We start from the raw sequence: 17,136 nt of genomic DNA on the forward strand, positions 1-17,136 counted from the left end.
TTGCGAAAACCTTTGAATGGGGTCCAAAAAGTTTTCAGCTTGCACCGAAGGTCCAAAATCAAGATTTTCCATTGTTTTTAGTCCAAAAAAACTTGAAAAGTCAATTTTACCCTTTTTCATTTCTTTTTTCTATTTTTTTTATTTATTTTGGTATTTAAATAATTAAAAATAGAAAATAAAATAAACCCCTCCCTCCTCCTCCTCCTCCTCCTCCTCTCTCTCTCTCTCTCTCACATAGACACACACATAAATAAAAATACAGATCGTCTTCATAGACATACACACACAGCAGGGACCAATCTTACAGCAGCCTTTGTTGCTTCATTTTTCTCCTTTCTCCTAATTTGTACTGTTAAGCTTCTGCCAGCCTTACCTTCTCCGCCAGGAGAACACCTCCGACCATTGAAGCGTCTCCAACAGTAGCACCTCCAACAAAATTAGACCTACCTGCGATCTCATTGTTGTTTCCCCCCTCAATTGTTTCTGACATATTTCACGTAGTCCACATCAAAATCTTCAAGCCACCCGGTGATGGCTATGCAAGTTGTGCTGATATCGATCTCCATACCAAATGGATCTGAAGATGATAAGTCGATTATGTATGTAGAAATTGGGTCTGTGAAAGTGGTGCTAATATAGGTCTTCACATCAAACCATAAACCATCTCTTACCCGATTAATCACTTCTAAAATCCTTAAGGGTTTTTGTCAACAAACAGGGTATTAATGGTCGGAGAACAAAAGCCCCTTGCTACAATCGAGATCTCGGAGGTGATATGCGTTCAATCCCAAGGCCTCTGAGAATAATTGGAAAAGCATACCTCATATTTCATCACTTTATTTGATTACTCGATTTGAATTTCTCTTAAACCTCCAACAATTGCATCACTTGATTTTGTGCGATGTTTATGGTGATTGGCAGAAGATGAGAGGGATTTGGCGGATTCCAGCATCAACGAGGCCCTTCACACCAATTTTTGTTTGGTCGAAAACTTTGAGCTTCTATGGTCGATCTAGCTTGAGACTATTGAAGTAATGGTGGCAGCCATTTTTATGAAGACGATATGTATATATATCTGTGTGTGTGAGAGAGAGAGAGGGGGGGGGGAGGAAGAGGTTGTGGGGTTTATTTTATTTTCTATTTTTAATTATTTAAATACCAAAATAAATAAAAAAAAATAGAAAAAAGAAATGTAAAAGGATAAAATCGACTTTTCAAGTTTTTTTGGACCAAAAACAATGGAAAACCTTGATTTTGGACCTTCGGTGCAAGCTGGAAACTTTTTGGACCCCATCCAAAGGTTTTCGCAAACCACAAGCACCAAATTTACAGTTTTGTCAAAAAAAAAAAAGTAATTAATTTTCATTCCATTCTCTCCGATTCCGAAGACAAAAAGAAAAGCAGGGAGTACCAAAATCCTCCGATGATCTGAGAACCATCCCTCCTCGCTCTCACATTCTTGATCCACCTTTGGCGTTTCACCAGATTTTCAATCGATATGTTTGTTTATTCATAATTAGTATACATCTTTTTATAATTCATGAAATTTAGAAGCTACATTTGATCGATTTACGTTCAACTCGTCAGCTTCAACTTAGGGTTTTTTATGCGTCTCTATTTCTGTTTTGAACTAATGGAATTTGGAATCAGCATGGAATTTAATCGTTTATCGCATATGATTGGGCATGTGATTTGTTGATTCGTTTCTGTGGCTGATGAGTTTCATTATGGACCTGTTAGATCAGCTTACTTAAGGCACCTATGTGAATAGGACTAGGGGTTATGTATGCATTGAAAAAAGATTTTACTTTATAAACTATGGAATGGAACAGGTTTATGTTTCATGATCACATTAGTATACAGCTTTAATGCTTACTTTAGGATAATAGAACTTGAGATCATTCAATTGCATTTCATTATCTGAATAGCTTGTAAGCTTACTTTTCAATTAGTGGTTTCTATAAACAACAAAAATGGAGAAAGAAACAACTTCTAAGCTATTCGTTAATTTGTGGAAAGGTTCAAACAACTTCAGCAAGAAAAGGGAAAGGGTGATAAAGTAGAACAATCAAGATTGGATCCAACTTTATCAGTGTCCAGTCAACCCAAGGCTGTTATTAGTCATAATGGGTCACATTCTAAAGCTAATAGTTCTGGAAAAGTCAACAAGACTCCTTCATCCTTGCATTCAGCCTGAAACAAAAATCAAAACTTGTGGCACCTTCTGTCAAATTAAGTGAAGATGAAGACGTACCCATAAAAAGGCAAAAGTTGGACCAGTTTAATGCCTCTGTTCATGAACAGTCAGTAAAACAAGTTAATGTTGGTAATTACATGAACATCTGGTTTTATGCTACCTTTTTAGTTTTTTCACAATCAAACTTGTGAGGGAGTAGTTTTAGGTTTTATTCACACATGAGCAATTGCATGAATATATCTGTGTTTGTGCAGTGTGACAGATTTGGAATCTGTTGTTCATGGTCTTGATTTAATCGGTTCTTAAGTGACATGCAGCACCACCATGTCCAAGTGATCCCACAATAAAAAAAGGCTGCAGAACTGGCATTGCAGATCCAATTGCAGCTGGAAATGTGAAGAAAGATCATTTGGGTGTTGGTGCTTCTAATCCTGGGGAAGTGACACCCGATGATGATGATGATGATGATATATATATATATATATATATATATATATATATATATATATATATATATATATATATATATGAGCAGTATAAAAAGCGAATGATGCTTGGTTATCGCCATAGACCAAATCCTCTAGTCAATATTGTACTGTATTTGATATGTTAATGGGAATGTCATTATCCCCGTCATTGAAAATAACAGTGGTTCTATCATGTCATGTCATGTCCTGTGTAACGAATACAATTTGAAGAAAGTTTTATTGAGTAGATAGATGAATGTGATGTGATATTTTACTAATCTTGATGGTGATCTTTTTTTTCTTTTTTTTTTGCAGGGTAATCACCGGAATGCGTATTATTGATTGATACCAAAGGATTTAAGTGCTTTTAAAAAAATGCATCCGGAAGGAAAAAATAAATGGGGTTTGGTTATTATTATTATTTTTTTGAATAAATTTGATGTGTGACAAAATAGGAACATGGTGTGTTTTGTTTTTCTTGATAACGTGTGTTTTGTTGGTTTTCGACTTATGGTCCGGATGAAGCTTGAACACGGAACACTTTCTTTCTTTATTGGTTTTTGAATCCTACTTGAGATTTGTCTCCGTTTGTTTATGTTTATTGTTTTGGTTGATGTTATACGGGAGTAATAACAAAATGAACAAATTGAATTTAATTTGGACAAATTGATTTATAAGTATGAATTATTGTCTAAAAATAAAGTCATACAAACACATTTTAATAATTAGATTTGAGGGTGAATGAAAAAGAATAACAAGGAAGAATTAGTTAGCCCCCAAAAATTAAGAGTTAACATAGCCAACAATCATGCAAAGGGACAAAAGACAAAACTCTAAACAAGTCAAGCTACCTACCATTCTTCCATTGGCTTTTCATAGGTTATCTAACCTTCTCCCTAGTGAAACAAGATCTTGTCATCTTGTGGCCCTCAATTCCCTACCAAATCGTACAATTTAATCCATTTTCACACAAAACAGTTATATTGTTCTTCAATGGCTAACTTGAACCTGAACATGCTATTGATAGCCATTTTTATCTTTTCTTCAATGGCTAACTTGAGCATTCTACTGATAGCCATTTTTTATATTCTATAGGTACATATACCTTATCTGTATCTTTCTATCTCAAATAATAAAATTGGTGTTAGAAAACCTTGATCATGGTTGCTTTTGTTCTATATGCAAAATTGTCTCGGCTTTGACGATGGAAGATAAGAGGAAGACAATAAGAAGGAAGGAATGTTGCATGGTCTAGAGCTTGCAAATTAACTACTTGCATAGTCTTCGGACCAGGCTTCATTCCTTTCAACTTTTGCTTTCCTGTTATAAAAAAAGTCGAGATCCTATATGAGATTTCTTGAATGCTTCTATCTTTAACTTGTAAGTTCTTCTTAAATTACTAGCCTTATATTTGGCGAGAAAATTTTGATTTTTTTTTTGTTAACAACAAACACATGCACACTCTCCATACCCTACTCTTTAACTACTCTTTTTGTCTCCAACAAGACTTGAACCTTCAACATATGGTTGAGGGACATATTTCCACCACCTGATACCATCGTTAGGCTACAAGCCCTTTTGTATTTCTTGATTTGGTAACTCCGGTTACAACTAGGAAATAGATTTGAAGGGGAAATTGTTGTTTTAATGAACTTAACGATGAGTCATTACGTTTGATGATACCGAGACAAACAAGATGACAAATTCTAATTTTAAGGATAAATTTAATACACACACACACACACACACATATATATATATATATATATATAGAGAGAGAGAGAGAGAAAGAGAGAGAGAGAGGTTCAATAAAAAACTAAATTCCATAGGGAAGTAGAGATTTTTTTTTTCTTTTGGAATTTGTCAACAAAAACACTATTTCAGACATATATATGTAGCATTGTATCATTCCATAAAAACGCCAAAAAAGAAACAAATAAAAACTATGTGAATATACATCGTGCACACAATACATGTGCATCTGCATCATTCAACCCTGCACAATGCACATATATGTGCGTATGAACTGTACTCATATGCACATAGCTTTTCCTGTGCATTTTTTTGAACGATGTATCTAATCGCCAGGTGCATATGACATGCATGGTGTTTTGATTAATTGTTCTTATAATTAGAATTTATCATTTGTTTGTCTTGATATCATAAAACTTAACGACTCAACCGTTAAGTTCACTAAAATAACAATTTTACACTCATATGTATTCCCATCCCGCAACCGAGTTACAAACGTGAAGTATGTACCAAATCAAGAGTTTTCTCAACAAAGAAGCTGGAAGTTACAATTTTTATTTGTGTAGAATTGTTCGTCAAAAATAGTTGTAAACTTTTGAAATGTATAAAATGATAAAATATAAAACCTCAAACTTAAAAACTCTCAAAGCTACTTCATGTAATTTTATTATAAAGTTTTTTCATTAATTCAAATTTGTTTTTATAAACTAAAAGTCAAAAACTCCTAACTTTGCAAAGCCCATTACCGAACATACGTTTAAAATAAATAACGTTATATTCCATAGAAAATCGATTCCATGTTTTTTGCTCTAATTTTCTTGGTCCATTGAGAAATCTTGCCTCTTAACTACGTCTCCAAAATTATCTCCATTTTTTTGAATCATTAAATTAACTAAATTTTAAATCAATTAATTATTTCATGTATTATTTTATCTTCTCTCTGAACACTCATTTGTGCGGAGATTTATGTGCATGTTTCATGTCTCCCTCGTTTCTTGTACCTCAAGAAATATCACCCCTAAAACGTTTTCAATCATCTTCTTGCAAAATATTACTTCAATTATATATACGATATGTATCTTCAAGCTCTATAACTCCTTTAAAGGCTTTGAAAAATTGGAACGCCTCGTCTTTTTATCCATTCCAATGATAAAGACAGAAGATCATCAAACGATAATATTTTTTGATCAAGAGGAGCATTAATCTTTTCCAAATATCTCAAGGGTTTCGTGATCAAGCTTTTGGTGCTTCATGTGTTTAAGCATCATAATTTGATTTGTGATCTTCAGATCAAGAAAAATGAGTTTTGAAGAAAATTAACCCACATGATCAAAAATGCATCCTCATGTAACATCATCTATGTTTTTTTCGCAAGGAGAAGAAGCTACATCATCATCAAAAACCGCACAATGCACGGTGTCATGCATGTATCAAGCGCACATTGGCGGCTTTTGGCGGACCGTGACGGCCCATTGGACCAAAAACATCATGCACCACTCATTAAACATCTTGGTAGACAGTGTGGAATCTCCCGATCGCCGTCATCACTGCAAGGTAGACCTCAAGCCATGGCATTTTTGGGGCAAAAAGAGTTACAAGACCTTTGAGGTTGATAGTCTTCAAATTGATGTTTATTGGGACTTCCGGTCAGCCAGGTTTTCTGGCTCACCGGAACCATCTTCAAATTTCTACGTCGCATTAATTTGCGATGAAGAAGTTGTGTTGTTGATTGGTGACTTGGAGAAGAAGGTATACAAGAGGACAAAATCACGGCCAGGGGTGGATACAATCTTGTTCTTCAAGAAAGAGCATGTTTTTGGAAAGAAAAGCTTTACAACAAAAGCAAGATTTGATCAAGAAAGAAAAGATTACGAAATTTTGGTGGAAAGTTCTACTTCTTCAGGGTCTAAAGACCCTGAAATGTGGATCAGTATCGATGGGGTCGTACTGATCCATATAAGAAACTTGCAGTGGAAGTTTCGTGGGAATGAAACGGTGTTGGTGAACAAGCAACCGATTGAGGTGTTGTGGGACGTACATGCATGGCTGTTTTTGAACCCTGGTTCGAACCATGGGTCATTTATTTTCAAACCTGGTCAACCTAACTCAGAAAGTGATAAAGAGGATGATAGCCAAGATGGGACCGAAGAGGGTGATAACAATAGTGTAAACAAGGATTATTCTAATTCACCACAATGTTGCGTTTTTCTTTATGCATGGAAGATAGAGTAAGCAATGCACATATACATACACTAGTTGATACACATACACATATAGATACATATATATGTGCTTCTCTCTCTCTCTCTCTCTCTCTCTCTCTCTCTCTCTCTTGTTTTAAAAAGATATTGTTGTACAAAAGTTTTTAACACTTGCAAATAGCTCCTTATAAAGCAGCAAATCTAGTTAAATCTTGTTAAAAAATGGCATGTTGCATGCGTGGCCGAATGCATAATTGATTTTCATGTTTAAATGATATGTTCATTTATGGAAATAATTGAAACAAATAAGAATTACTGATTTTACTAAACTATATACATTCACAAAATGTTGAACAATAACATGGTAGGAGAAGTTAAGATATTGTTCCTATCAAAGAAAAGCTCACATTTTCCACCAGGTATCAATAATCAATGTGGTCAATGGTCATCAATTGTGAGCTTCGTCATCAGGGACTGGATCGCCGATCAATCAACTCTCAATCGTCATCTTTTAAATCAGCTATTTCCTTCTTCGATTTTCGTCTAGAGCTTCTGGTCAGACACCTGATCATCAACAACAACATTAGACAAAACCTCTCCAAAAGTGTTGTGCCAAAGGAAGCAAAATCACCGATGTGTTTATATGTTTGTGTAAGAATGTGGAAAGAAACAACAAAGAATAAAATAATAAAATAGATTCTTAATGTGTTTATGCGAAGAGAAATAGAGAAAAAAGCAAAAAGAACTACATAAAACTTTATATATTGTACGTCAAAACTAAAGTTATCCACAATGCATTCAACTCATTAGAGTTTAATGGATTGATACATCATTGTTCTATTCTCCATACAACTCTACTAAAGTTTTCCTACGGTGCATTAAACTTTACAAAGTTCAATGAAACATATTGATAAAATCTAATTTAAGATATATTTAATAATTAAAAAGTTTTATTGTTCCCATTAAAGAGTTTAATGATCATTATACTTTATATCCATGCCAACATGACATCTCACAATAATATAGTTTAATCCATTAAATGTCAATTAGGTATGTCATCTTATTCAAATCTACAACTGAATTATGCATTCTAGATTCTCTAAATGTGTTAAAAATTATTTACTGTCATGTTTACAGTAATAATCCTTACACCTTAGTTTTATTGACGCTTTTAATCCTAAACTTATTTTAATGTCATATTTTATTACAATCTCCACCTTAGTATTCAAATAAGTTGCCTTTATTATATCCTTCAAAGAATCCATGGTTTAAGGTACTTTTTCAAACATGGATTTAGTAGTCTTTTAGCATCTGGGAACCGACAGGTGAAGACTTTCTTCATATAAAGGAAACTACAATCATAAAAAAATAAAAAAATAAAAAATAAAAAAAAATAAAAAAAAAAAAAACCTCTCAATTCTCACCTTATTATTGTTAAGCCTCAAACACAAATCGTTTGACATATCTAACATGTCAACCAATTTACGCCATGAAGGATAAATCTTTATAGTTCATAGTAGTATAAATGTAAACTCTAACCTTGTATTTAATAGCCTCATGATGCATTCATCTTAGGTCATGACATGAGATGTATTCGTTGAACGCCAATAATCAAGTAACGTGTTAGGGGTTGATCCTTATACCACCATTATAGGATTTTACTCCATAATTGTTGGCATAGAACAAAGACAAGTAATATTAGTAGAGCGCATCAAATTCGAATCAGATTGAATTTTAAAACCATAAAATGATGGAATTAAACGTGTTCAATTTCAAATACACATTTAATGTCCAAATTAATATACTTAGATGCATGGTCCTCGCAAAAGGTTGTTTACGTTATATAGAAAATATGGATATTTATATTGACATGGTTCAGATATCCATATGTGTGAAACTATATAACGGAAAGTTTTCTGCATTTTTAGAATTTTTTTATTAATAGATTATACTAAAGGCTCAACCACATTATAATTTATACGAGTGAAAACTATTTTGCATTTCAATGTTGAATTAAAATTATGTAGAATGTAAAAAAAATATATCTTCAACTCTAACAATATATATATATATATATATATATATATATATATATATATATATATATATATATATATATCACATGTCATTATCTCATTCATTTTGTCATATATATATATATATATATATATATATATATATATATATATATATATATCACATGTCATTATCTCATTCATTTTGTCACCTATCATTTTGTGGTTATTCTAATTTTTTCCACATGCCATTTTATGGTTTTTTTTCATTTTATTAAATTCTACATAATATTTAAATGTAATGATTGTAATAAATGTAATACAAAACTTTATATATTGTACGTCTAAACTACGGGCATCCACAATGCATTGAACTCATTAGAGTTTAATGGATTGATACATCATCATTCTACTCTCAATACAACTCTACCAAAGTTTTCCTACAATGCATTAAACTTTCCAAAGTTCAGTGAAACATATTTATAAAATCTAATTTAAGATATATTTAATAATTAAAAGTTTTTCTTTTACCCATTGAACAGTTCAATGACCATTGAACTTCATATCCAGTGAATGCCAACATGACATCTCATAATGGTAGAGTTTAATTCATTGAATGTCAATTAGGCATGCCACCTCATTCAACTCTCCGATTGAACTATGCATTGTGGATGCTCTAAACGGGTTAAAAATCACTTCCCCCATGTTTATATTAATAGTCTTTACACCTTAGTCTTATTGACGCTTTTAATCCTAAACTTATTTTAATGTCATATTTTATTACAATCTCCACATTAGTATTCAAAGTAAGTTGCATTTCGTATATCCCTCAAAGAATCCTTGGTTTACGGTAGTTTGCCGAACATGACCTTAGTAGTCTTTTAGCATCTGGGAACCGACAAGTAAAGAGTTTCTTCATATAAGGGAAACTACAATCGAAAAAAAAACTCTCAATTCTCACCTTATTATTGTTAAGCCTCGAACGCAAATCATTTGACATATCTAACATGTCAACTAAATTATGTCATGAATGATATATAGTTATAGCTCATAGTAGTATAAGCATAAACTTTAACCTTGAATTTAATAGCCCCGTTATGTATTCATCTTAGGTCATCATATGAGAGGGATTCGTTGAATGCCAATGATCAAGTAATGTGTTCGGGGTTGATCCTTATACCACCATGTGATTGATCCTTATACCACCGTTATAGGATTTACTCCATAATTGTTGGCACAGAGACAAGTAATAGTAGTAAAGTTCATCAAATTCAAATCATATTGAATTTTAAAACCATAAAAATGATGGAATTATGCGTGTTCAAATTCAAATACACATTTAATGTCCAAATTAATATACTTAAATGCATCATCCTTGCAAAAGGTTGTTTACGTTATATAGAAAATATGGATATTGATATTGACACAGTTCAGATATCCATATGTGTGAAACTATTTAATGGAAGGTTGTCTGCATATATATATATATATATATATATATATATATATAGAGAGAGAGAGAGAGAGAGCTAGGTTATTTTGTTTATTACATTTATTGTGTGTTAGAATGCACCAATAGGAATTTAGTAAAATTAAATAATTACTTAATTAATAAAGATAGATATTAAATGATTTCCATACTTGTATGCATATTAAATGATATCCATAATTATAATTTTCTTTTTGTGGAACTAATTAAATTTATCATTAATGTCAATAATAACATTCTTTCACAATGAATTCGTATCTAGGTTTTTATGTTAGCAATAACATTCTTTTAGAACTCACTCACTTAAAATACAATAAAGTTGTATGTAATATGAAGAGTGAAAGTGTATTCTAGTATAATATACTCTCGTTCTACTTGAATACGCTCTTATTCTTCTGGACACGAATTCATTCTGAAAGAATATTACTGTTGATATTAATGACGAATTTAATTAGTTTCCATAAAAAAGAAATTATAAGTATGGATATCATTTAATATACATTTAATGTTTACTAAATTCTTATTGGTGCATTCTAGCACACAATAGATGTGAGAAAACATTTGAACCTATATATATATATATATATATATATATATATATATATATATATACTAGTTTATAACCCGTGGGAACCACGGTTATAAAATTAATCAAACTTTTATAGTAAAAACAAAAAATTATTAATAAGTTATTTTAAATAAATTATTAATTTAAGAGATATTTTTTATTAGTTATGTGAAATTATAATCATTGATTCAAATAAATATATAAAATTAATGAGGAGTTCTAATAAATTTAAAATGGAAAACTAATAGATTGACAAGTGGCAACACATTAATTAAAAGGTCTAATATGATGACACATGACAAAAGAGCTACTCTTTTATTAGTATATATATATATATATATATATATATATATATATATATATATATATATATATATAGATAGATAGATAGATAGATAGATAGATTATGCTAAAAGCTCAACCACATTATAATTTAAAAGAGTGAAAACTATTTTGCATTTCATTGTTGAATTCAAATTATGTAAAAGAAAAATTATATTCAATTCTAATAAATTTTATTATCACATGTCACACTCTCATTCATTTTGCCACGTGTCATTTTGTGGTTATTTTATTTTTTTCACGTCATTTTATGATTTTTTTTCCATATTATTACATTTCGCATAGTATTTAAACGTAATGATTGTAATAAATGTAATACTAAATAAATATCAATTAATTAATACAACTTTCCTTTTAATTTAAAAAAATCCCTGAATTGAAGCCTAATTATTTTCTTTGTTTATTTAATTAAATTATTTATTTAAATTATTTGTTTAAATTTAAAAAAGAATCAGGAATTCAATTTCAATAATTCAATATGTTTTTCATTTTCGTTATAAATTCAAAGTTCAAACTTTATAATTGTTAAAATCTTCATATTTAATTTTTTTAATAAACAAGTATTATACACGGGCCTCAAAACTAGTAAAATAATAAATGAAAATAAGATTATATAATACATTTAAATTAGGATTCTACCGTAAACTTTATGGTAAAAGTAACTCTAAAAAACTAATTACAAAAAAAATGTTTTCGTTTTTGATAAAACTGCAAAAACAGTCTAAACTTTTTACATAATTTGAATTCAACAATGAAATACAAAAAGGTTTGGACTAGCACCAGTAGTCCAAACTTTTCATTTTATTACGAGTTTGATTCAACTTGTTTTGAACTTTTTTAGAATGACGATTTACCATTATTTTTTTCTTTTTTAGTTTTTTTTTATTAATTTTTTGATTAAAATAAATAAAAAAACAAAAGAGATGGTGTTTACCGGAGGGTAAGACAATTGTATCTGATAGATCTAGCCCTAAGTCAAGATGCTGGAAGAGAAACGATTTTTAGAGTATGTGTGTGTGTGTCGATTTATGGAGACCTTGTTAAATATAGATTTTGTTACTTTGTGTGTTAGGTTTGATTTTTATATATTCTAAAGGAAAATAGATTGGTTGTAATCTAATGTTTCTTTGATTGGATTTGTAGGTTTGTGTTAAATCTTCATAAGATAGATCAATGGTGGAAAAATAATCTGATGCTTATGTATGTGTGTTAAATCTGGTCCAACTCATCATCTGGTCCAGATCTTCATAATGTCCATCCTAATATTTATGTGTATAAATCAAGAAGTGAGAGATGGTGGGAGTTCACAAATATGATACTTCTTGAGTTTGAGTTGTATATATGGATTTTTTTTTTTTGAGTTAATCTGGTGGTGGTGACCGATGGTGTTAGTGCTGGTGGTGGTCGAGTTGACAGGTGGTGATAGAGGAGTTAACCAGTGATGGCGACGACAACATTGACCGTTGTTGGTGGTGGTGTTATCCGGAGGGAAAAAGGTGAAGAATGGTAAAAATTGGTGTAGTAGGAAGGAGTAGAAGGGGGAGGGTTAAGGTGGGGTTTATTTATCTTTTTGCTTTTTTTTTAATGGTTGTACTAAAAGAAAAATAAAAAAATAATAATAAAGATAAATCCTTCATTTAAAAAAAATCAAAACAAAATGGACCAAACTCACAACAAAATCAAAGTTTTAACCGATGATGCTAGTACAATTTTTTTTAGACCAAAGTGATAATCTCCGATATATTATAGGGACCATTTTTGTAATTTTTGTAGTTTTGTTTTTTTTAATTAATTTTATTTTATGTTTATTCCACTTCCCCTCCAACGAACATATTTTATCCATTTGTTTAAAACAGTAGGAAGCAAAAGATGGCAGCTTCAATTCATCACTCAATTTGGTCTCTCCAGCCATCTTCAACTCAACGCAGTACATCTCTAACTTCAAAATTGTTAACTTTGCTTGAAACTTAAGAGTTGTAAAGTTTTAATCTCTATTAATTTCCACTTATATTTTCAACATTTCAGGTCGTTGTAGTTCGAAGAAATTAATTTTAACAACTGGGTGCTGGAACAACATCGTATTCAAATCAAATTCAAAAGGTGGAATGCAATCTAAGAGGAGTAAGTAATTGTGAACCCTTAGCTGGTATCAAATTCATAATGATTCCCGTGCTACATAATTGAAGCCCAGGGTTTCAACATTTCGAATCTTTCTTGTATTTTATTCCCAATAATTTAGGTGTATATATTCCGAAAAAAATCGATTTTAATGTTGCAGATAAATCCGAAATGAGACCTAAGAGGAATAACTGTAAAGAAAATTCAAGCACTGATGTTGAAATTGGGGAAAGACTGTATTTGGGGATGGATTTTGGTACATCTGGAGCGAGGTATGCAATTATCGACAAGGAAGGGATCATACATTCGGAAGGAAAAAAGGATTATCCTCTATTTCTAGTAAGATTTCTATCATTTTCTTTCTTCTCATAAGAAATAAACGGACCCATAATCCATATTTTTAGTAAGATTTACAAGATTATCATATATGTTGTCTAGGAAGAGTGATGGATCAGTCGATTGGGTGCAATCATGGAAAACAACACTTTTTTCTCTGCTGGAAGCTATACCGATTACAATGCGTTCATTAATCACTTCCATCTCTATAGATGGGACTTCTGCAACTACTCTCATTTTAGATAGGTGTCCATTTATTTACATGTATGCCAATATTAATGGGTCAACATTTTTATACCAATTTTCTTGATATCTGCAGAGAAACAGGGGAAGCTTTAGCAAGACCTTTACTCTACAATGAGAGTTGTCCGGATGCTTTACCAATTGTAAAATCTATTGCCCCTTCAAACCATACAGTATGCTCGGGTTCTTCAACCTTATGCAAGCTCCTTTCATGGTGGACCTCAAACCCAAACCATTCCAATAAAGAGTCTGCAGTTCTAATGCATCAAGCCGATTGGCTTTTATGGCTTCTCCATGGTAAGATCGGAGTATCTGACTACAATAACGCATTAAAGGTATATTATTATTATATACAATGTTGAATACTTGGTGTAAAGGTAAAATGTGTGACCTTGAAAGCATAAAGTCAATTTTGTTGTATAGGTCGGGTATGATCCTGAACTGGAGTCATATCCACCATGGCTGAAATCTCAGCCCTACTCATGTGTACTACCAACCGTCCAAGCACCAGGAACTGTAATCGATACCCTTAAAGAGGAAATAACAACAAAACTCGGTATTTTTTTTGTTAGGAAAAAATAAAACATATTATATTAAAAAATTGGCAATAACAATATTACTCTTGTTAATTAAATTATTTGATGTTGGCCTGAATTCTTCCACAGGTTTTCCTAAGGATTGTGTTGTGTGCACCGGAACCACCGATAGTATCGCTGCATTTCTTGCAGCCAGAGCTACTCAACCGGGGAAGGCGGTGAATTGCTTTTAAACTACATTCGTTTTCTTCTTTCTGTTCATTGATATTAGTCTCAATCTCAGTCTCAGTACAATGCACACCAAACGCAGTCGAATTATTTTTGTTATGTTATGTCATGTTGGGGTTTATTGGAATGGGGCCTACTATTGAGAAGTGATTATATAAATATAATTTTTAATTATATTTGGACTGATTTTGGAAAGGTTGTATATGTAATAGGTGACATCACTGGGTTCAACACTTGCGATAAAACTAATGAGCACAACTAGGATTGATGATGCACGATTTGGGGTGTACAGTCATCGTCTTGATGACAAGTGGCTGGTCGGAGGTGCCTCAAACACTGGTGGAGCGGTTCTCCGGCAACTTTTCTCAGATGAGCAGCTGAAGGAGTTAAGTAAGCAGATAGACCCGATGGAAGCTTCATCTTTGGACTATTATCCATTACCCACACAAGGCGAGAGGTTTCCTATTGCGGATCCCAAGATGAAACCCAGGTAAACTAAAAAGTGCTATGTACTTTCACAACTTTTTTTGGTAGTGATTAAATTATGATACTTGCATTTAACGTGGCGAAAAAAAGAATCCCAATTTTAGAAAAGGTTAAAATACAGAAAAAGACAACATACTTTCGCCTTCTATCGATTTAGCCACCGAAATGTATTTTTAATTACTTGATTATTGAGTGGTTATTATAATTATCATTTAAAAGTAATCGCTCAGTGGTTAAATCAATAAAATAGTTAAAGTATGTATTTTAACCTTTTTCAGAAGTGGGTAACAAGGAAAATTGGGTTTTTAAACAGTTAAAAAAAAAGTCACCGGTGAAAATAGTTAAGTGGCTAAATCAATAAAATGATGAAAGTATATTGTTTTTTTTTTTTTTCTGTATTTTCCCTTATTGAAAATTGGAATAAAAAAAATCTTTCCTACGTTATAGGTTGAGTCCTCGCCCAGAAAGCGATGTAGCTTACTTGCATGGAATTCTCGAATCCATAGCACGCATCGAGGTAAAATCCTTTTGTAAAATTTAAATATAATTGTTGATCGACTGTTTTCTACAATGATGAGGAGAGCATTTACGTCTTTTCCTGTCCCACTTTTTGGGTGAATTCAAAACTTGCAATTTTCCCATTAACATCATTATCGGTCCTAGCGCGTCAAACAAAGCAGTCATGTTCTATCATGTCATGAGTTGTCTTGTGTTTTGCTTAGGCAAAAGGGTATGCATTGTTGAAGGATTTAGGAGCCACCGAAGTTGAACAAGTGTTTACAGCGGGTGGTGGATCCAAAAATGATAAGTGGACAAGGATTCGAGAGAGGGTACTTGGTTTGCCTGTGAGTCAAGCACTTCATACAGAAGCAGCTTATGGGGCTGCTCTATTGGCATTGCGTGCAACCCTTTAGCAATAAAGCGACTTTTGCTACATTGGTCTGTCTTTGATTAAAAAAAAAAATCATTGTATCATTTTAACTAGAAATTCTATGTGATTCAATTGATATGCACCTCTTAAATTAAAAGTATTTAAGTATATCATTAAGGGTAATGAATTTTGCTCTATGTACACATTTAGTCACTAAACTTTACTTAGTATATGTTTTATCAATGACTTGTGCACCATTTTTTACAGCTAAAGATCCATATATTCACAATTCTAGCAAATTGCTAGGATGAAAATATATTCAATTACAAAGGATTTAGAATCCAAACGTTCCAAAGTACGTCGGACTTTGAAGCTTAAAATTTTAACCAAGAAAACGATTGCAATATCACTATCAAACAATGTATTTTTCCTAATTTTAGCCCCATCTAACACCAAAGAGTTTTTGAATCTCCATATCACCCAACACGTAGTTACCAATATCACTTGTAACCCCAACTTTTTATTTTGAGAAATTTGTGCACTTTTACTAACTAATTTACTTTTTGTATATATTTAATCACTATTTTTTCACAAGTTTTACCACCAATCTTACATAATATGAATATGTATTAGTACGCACTACTATGTATAAATATTTATATAAAACACATATTTACATGTAAACAAAATATTTTTAAAATAAATGTGTTTTCCGGCATATAATTATATGTTTTAATGTATACATATGTATTAAGGGTTGCACAATCTTAAACTCTTAGTCTTTTTTACATTTTAGAATGTATTACTGAATCTTAACTGTCAAATTTCTAGTATAATGATTGAAAATTCAATACCATAAAGGTTAAGTTAAAACAATATTAACTCTATGTACCTTCGAAATATATGACTAAGCACGATAATTATTTAATAGTGAAATACGGTTTTTTAGAATGGTAACACATACTTCTTACCTTATTCTTAAAATACTCATTTAGTCTCAAACGAGACTTGTAGAGTGTAGCCATGCTAAAAAAATTGTAACTGACAATAACCTTACTTGTTTAACTTTTGTATTGTGGTACGTCAACTCATTTATTTTTGTGTCGAGTTAACGTGTTTAGGGACTTATGGTTTAGACCTTGTACATGTGGTTTTGGTTTCATCTACTTTACCTAAAGAATAGAAAAATTGCATATAATTCAATAGGTGTTTTTCACGTTAAATTAATTTTTGACAATAAACTTATCTGTTAAATTTTCAGTCTTGTCATGTTAACTCGTTTAATAA

General features: G+C 31.7%; 2 protein-coding genes and 1 long non-coding RNA gene across 3 annotated transcripts; all 3 read left to right on the plus strand.

The window, feature by feature from the left end:
- Window positions 1-1,384: 1,384 nt before the first annotated feature.
- On the plus strand, window positions 1,385-3,217 carry LOC145094458 (uncharacterized). The gene is made up of 2 exons (XR_013703360.1): window positions 1,385-2,326; window positions 2,980-3,217. It is a non-coding gene; the product is annotated as an uncharacterized LOC145094458 (long non-coding RNA).
- Window positions 3,218-3,687: 470 nt separating this feature from the next.
- LOC145092392 (uncharacterized) lies at window positions 3,688-7,304 on the plus strand. The gene is made up of 2 exons (XM_079030335.1): window positions 3,688-6,644; window positions 7,037-7,304. Exons 1-2 carry the CDS (start codon window positions 5,752-5,754, stop codon window positions 7,044-7,046), a joined length of 903 nt encoding a protein of 300 aa, XP_078886461.1. The 5' UTR covers window positions 3,688-5,751; the 3' UTR covers window positions 7,047-7,304.
- A 5,549-nt stretch (window positions 7,305-12,853) lies between these two features.
- On the plus strand, window positions 12,854-16,032 carry XK-1 (xylulose kinase-1). Its single transcript, XM_079030336.1, has 10 exons — window positions 12,854-12,958; window positions 13,057-13,152; window positions 13,310-13,488; window positions 13,592-13,731; window positions 13,805-14,063; window positions 14,152-14,284; window positions 14,394-14,482; window positions 14,705-14,982; window positions 15,426-15,495; window positions 15,701-16,032. Exons 1-10 carry the CDS (start codon window positions 12,901-12,903, stop codon window positions 15,890-15,892), a joined length of 1,494 nt encoding a protein of 497 aa, XP_078886462.1. The 5' UTR covers window positions 12,854-12,900; the 3' UTR covers window positions 15,893-16,032.
- The last annotated feature ends 1,104 nt before the right edge of the window (window positions 16,033-17,136 follow it).

This window comes from Lactuca serriola, chromosome 3, assembly GCF_051521515.1.
Source record: "Lactuca serriola cultivar US96UC23 chromosome 3, Lser_US96UC23_V15, whole genome shotgun sequence".
Lineage (NCBI taxonomy): Eukaryota > Viridiplantae > Streptophyta > Magnoliopsida > Asterales > Asteraceae > Lactuca > Lactuca serriola.

What these genes read in the sequence shown, in the direction of transcription:
- LOC145092392 (XM_079030335.1), top strand. Translation starts at nt 5,752, where the DNA reads ATGCATCCTCATGTAACATCATCTATGTTTTTTTCGCAAGGAGAAGAA.
- XK-1 (XM_079030336.1), top strand. Translation starts at nt 12,901, where the DNA reads ATGGCAGCTTCAATTCATCACTCAATTTGGTCTCTCCAGCCATCTTCA. An exon ending in GCCATCTTCAACTCAACGCA is followed by an intron (nt 12,959 to 13,056) that starts GTACATCTCTAA and finishes TCAACATTTCAG; the next exon opens with GTCGTTGTAGTTCGAAGAAA. An exon ending in TGGAATGCAATCTAAGAGGA is followed by an intron (nt 13,153 to 13,309) that starts GTAAGTAATTGT and finishes TTAATGTTGCAG; the next exon opens with ATAAATCCGAAATGAGACCT.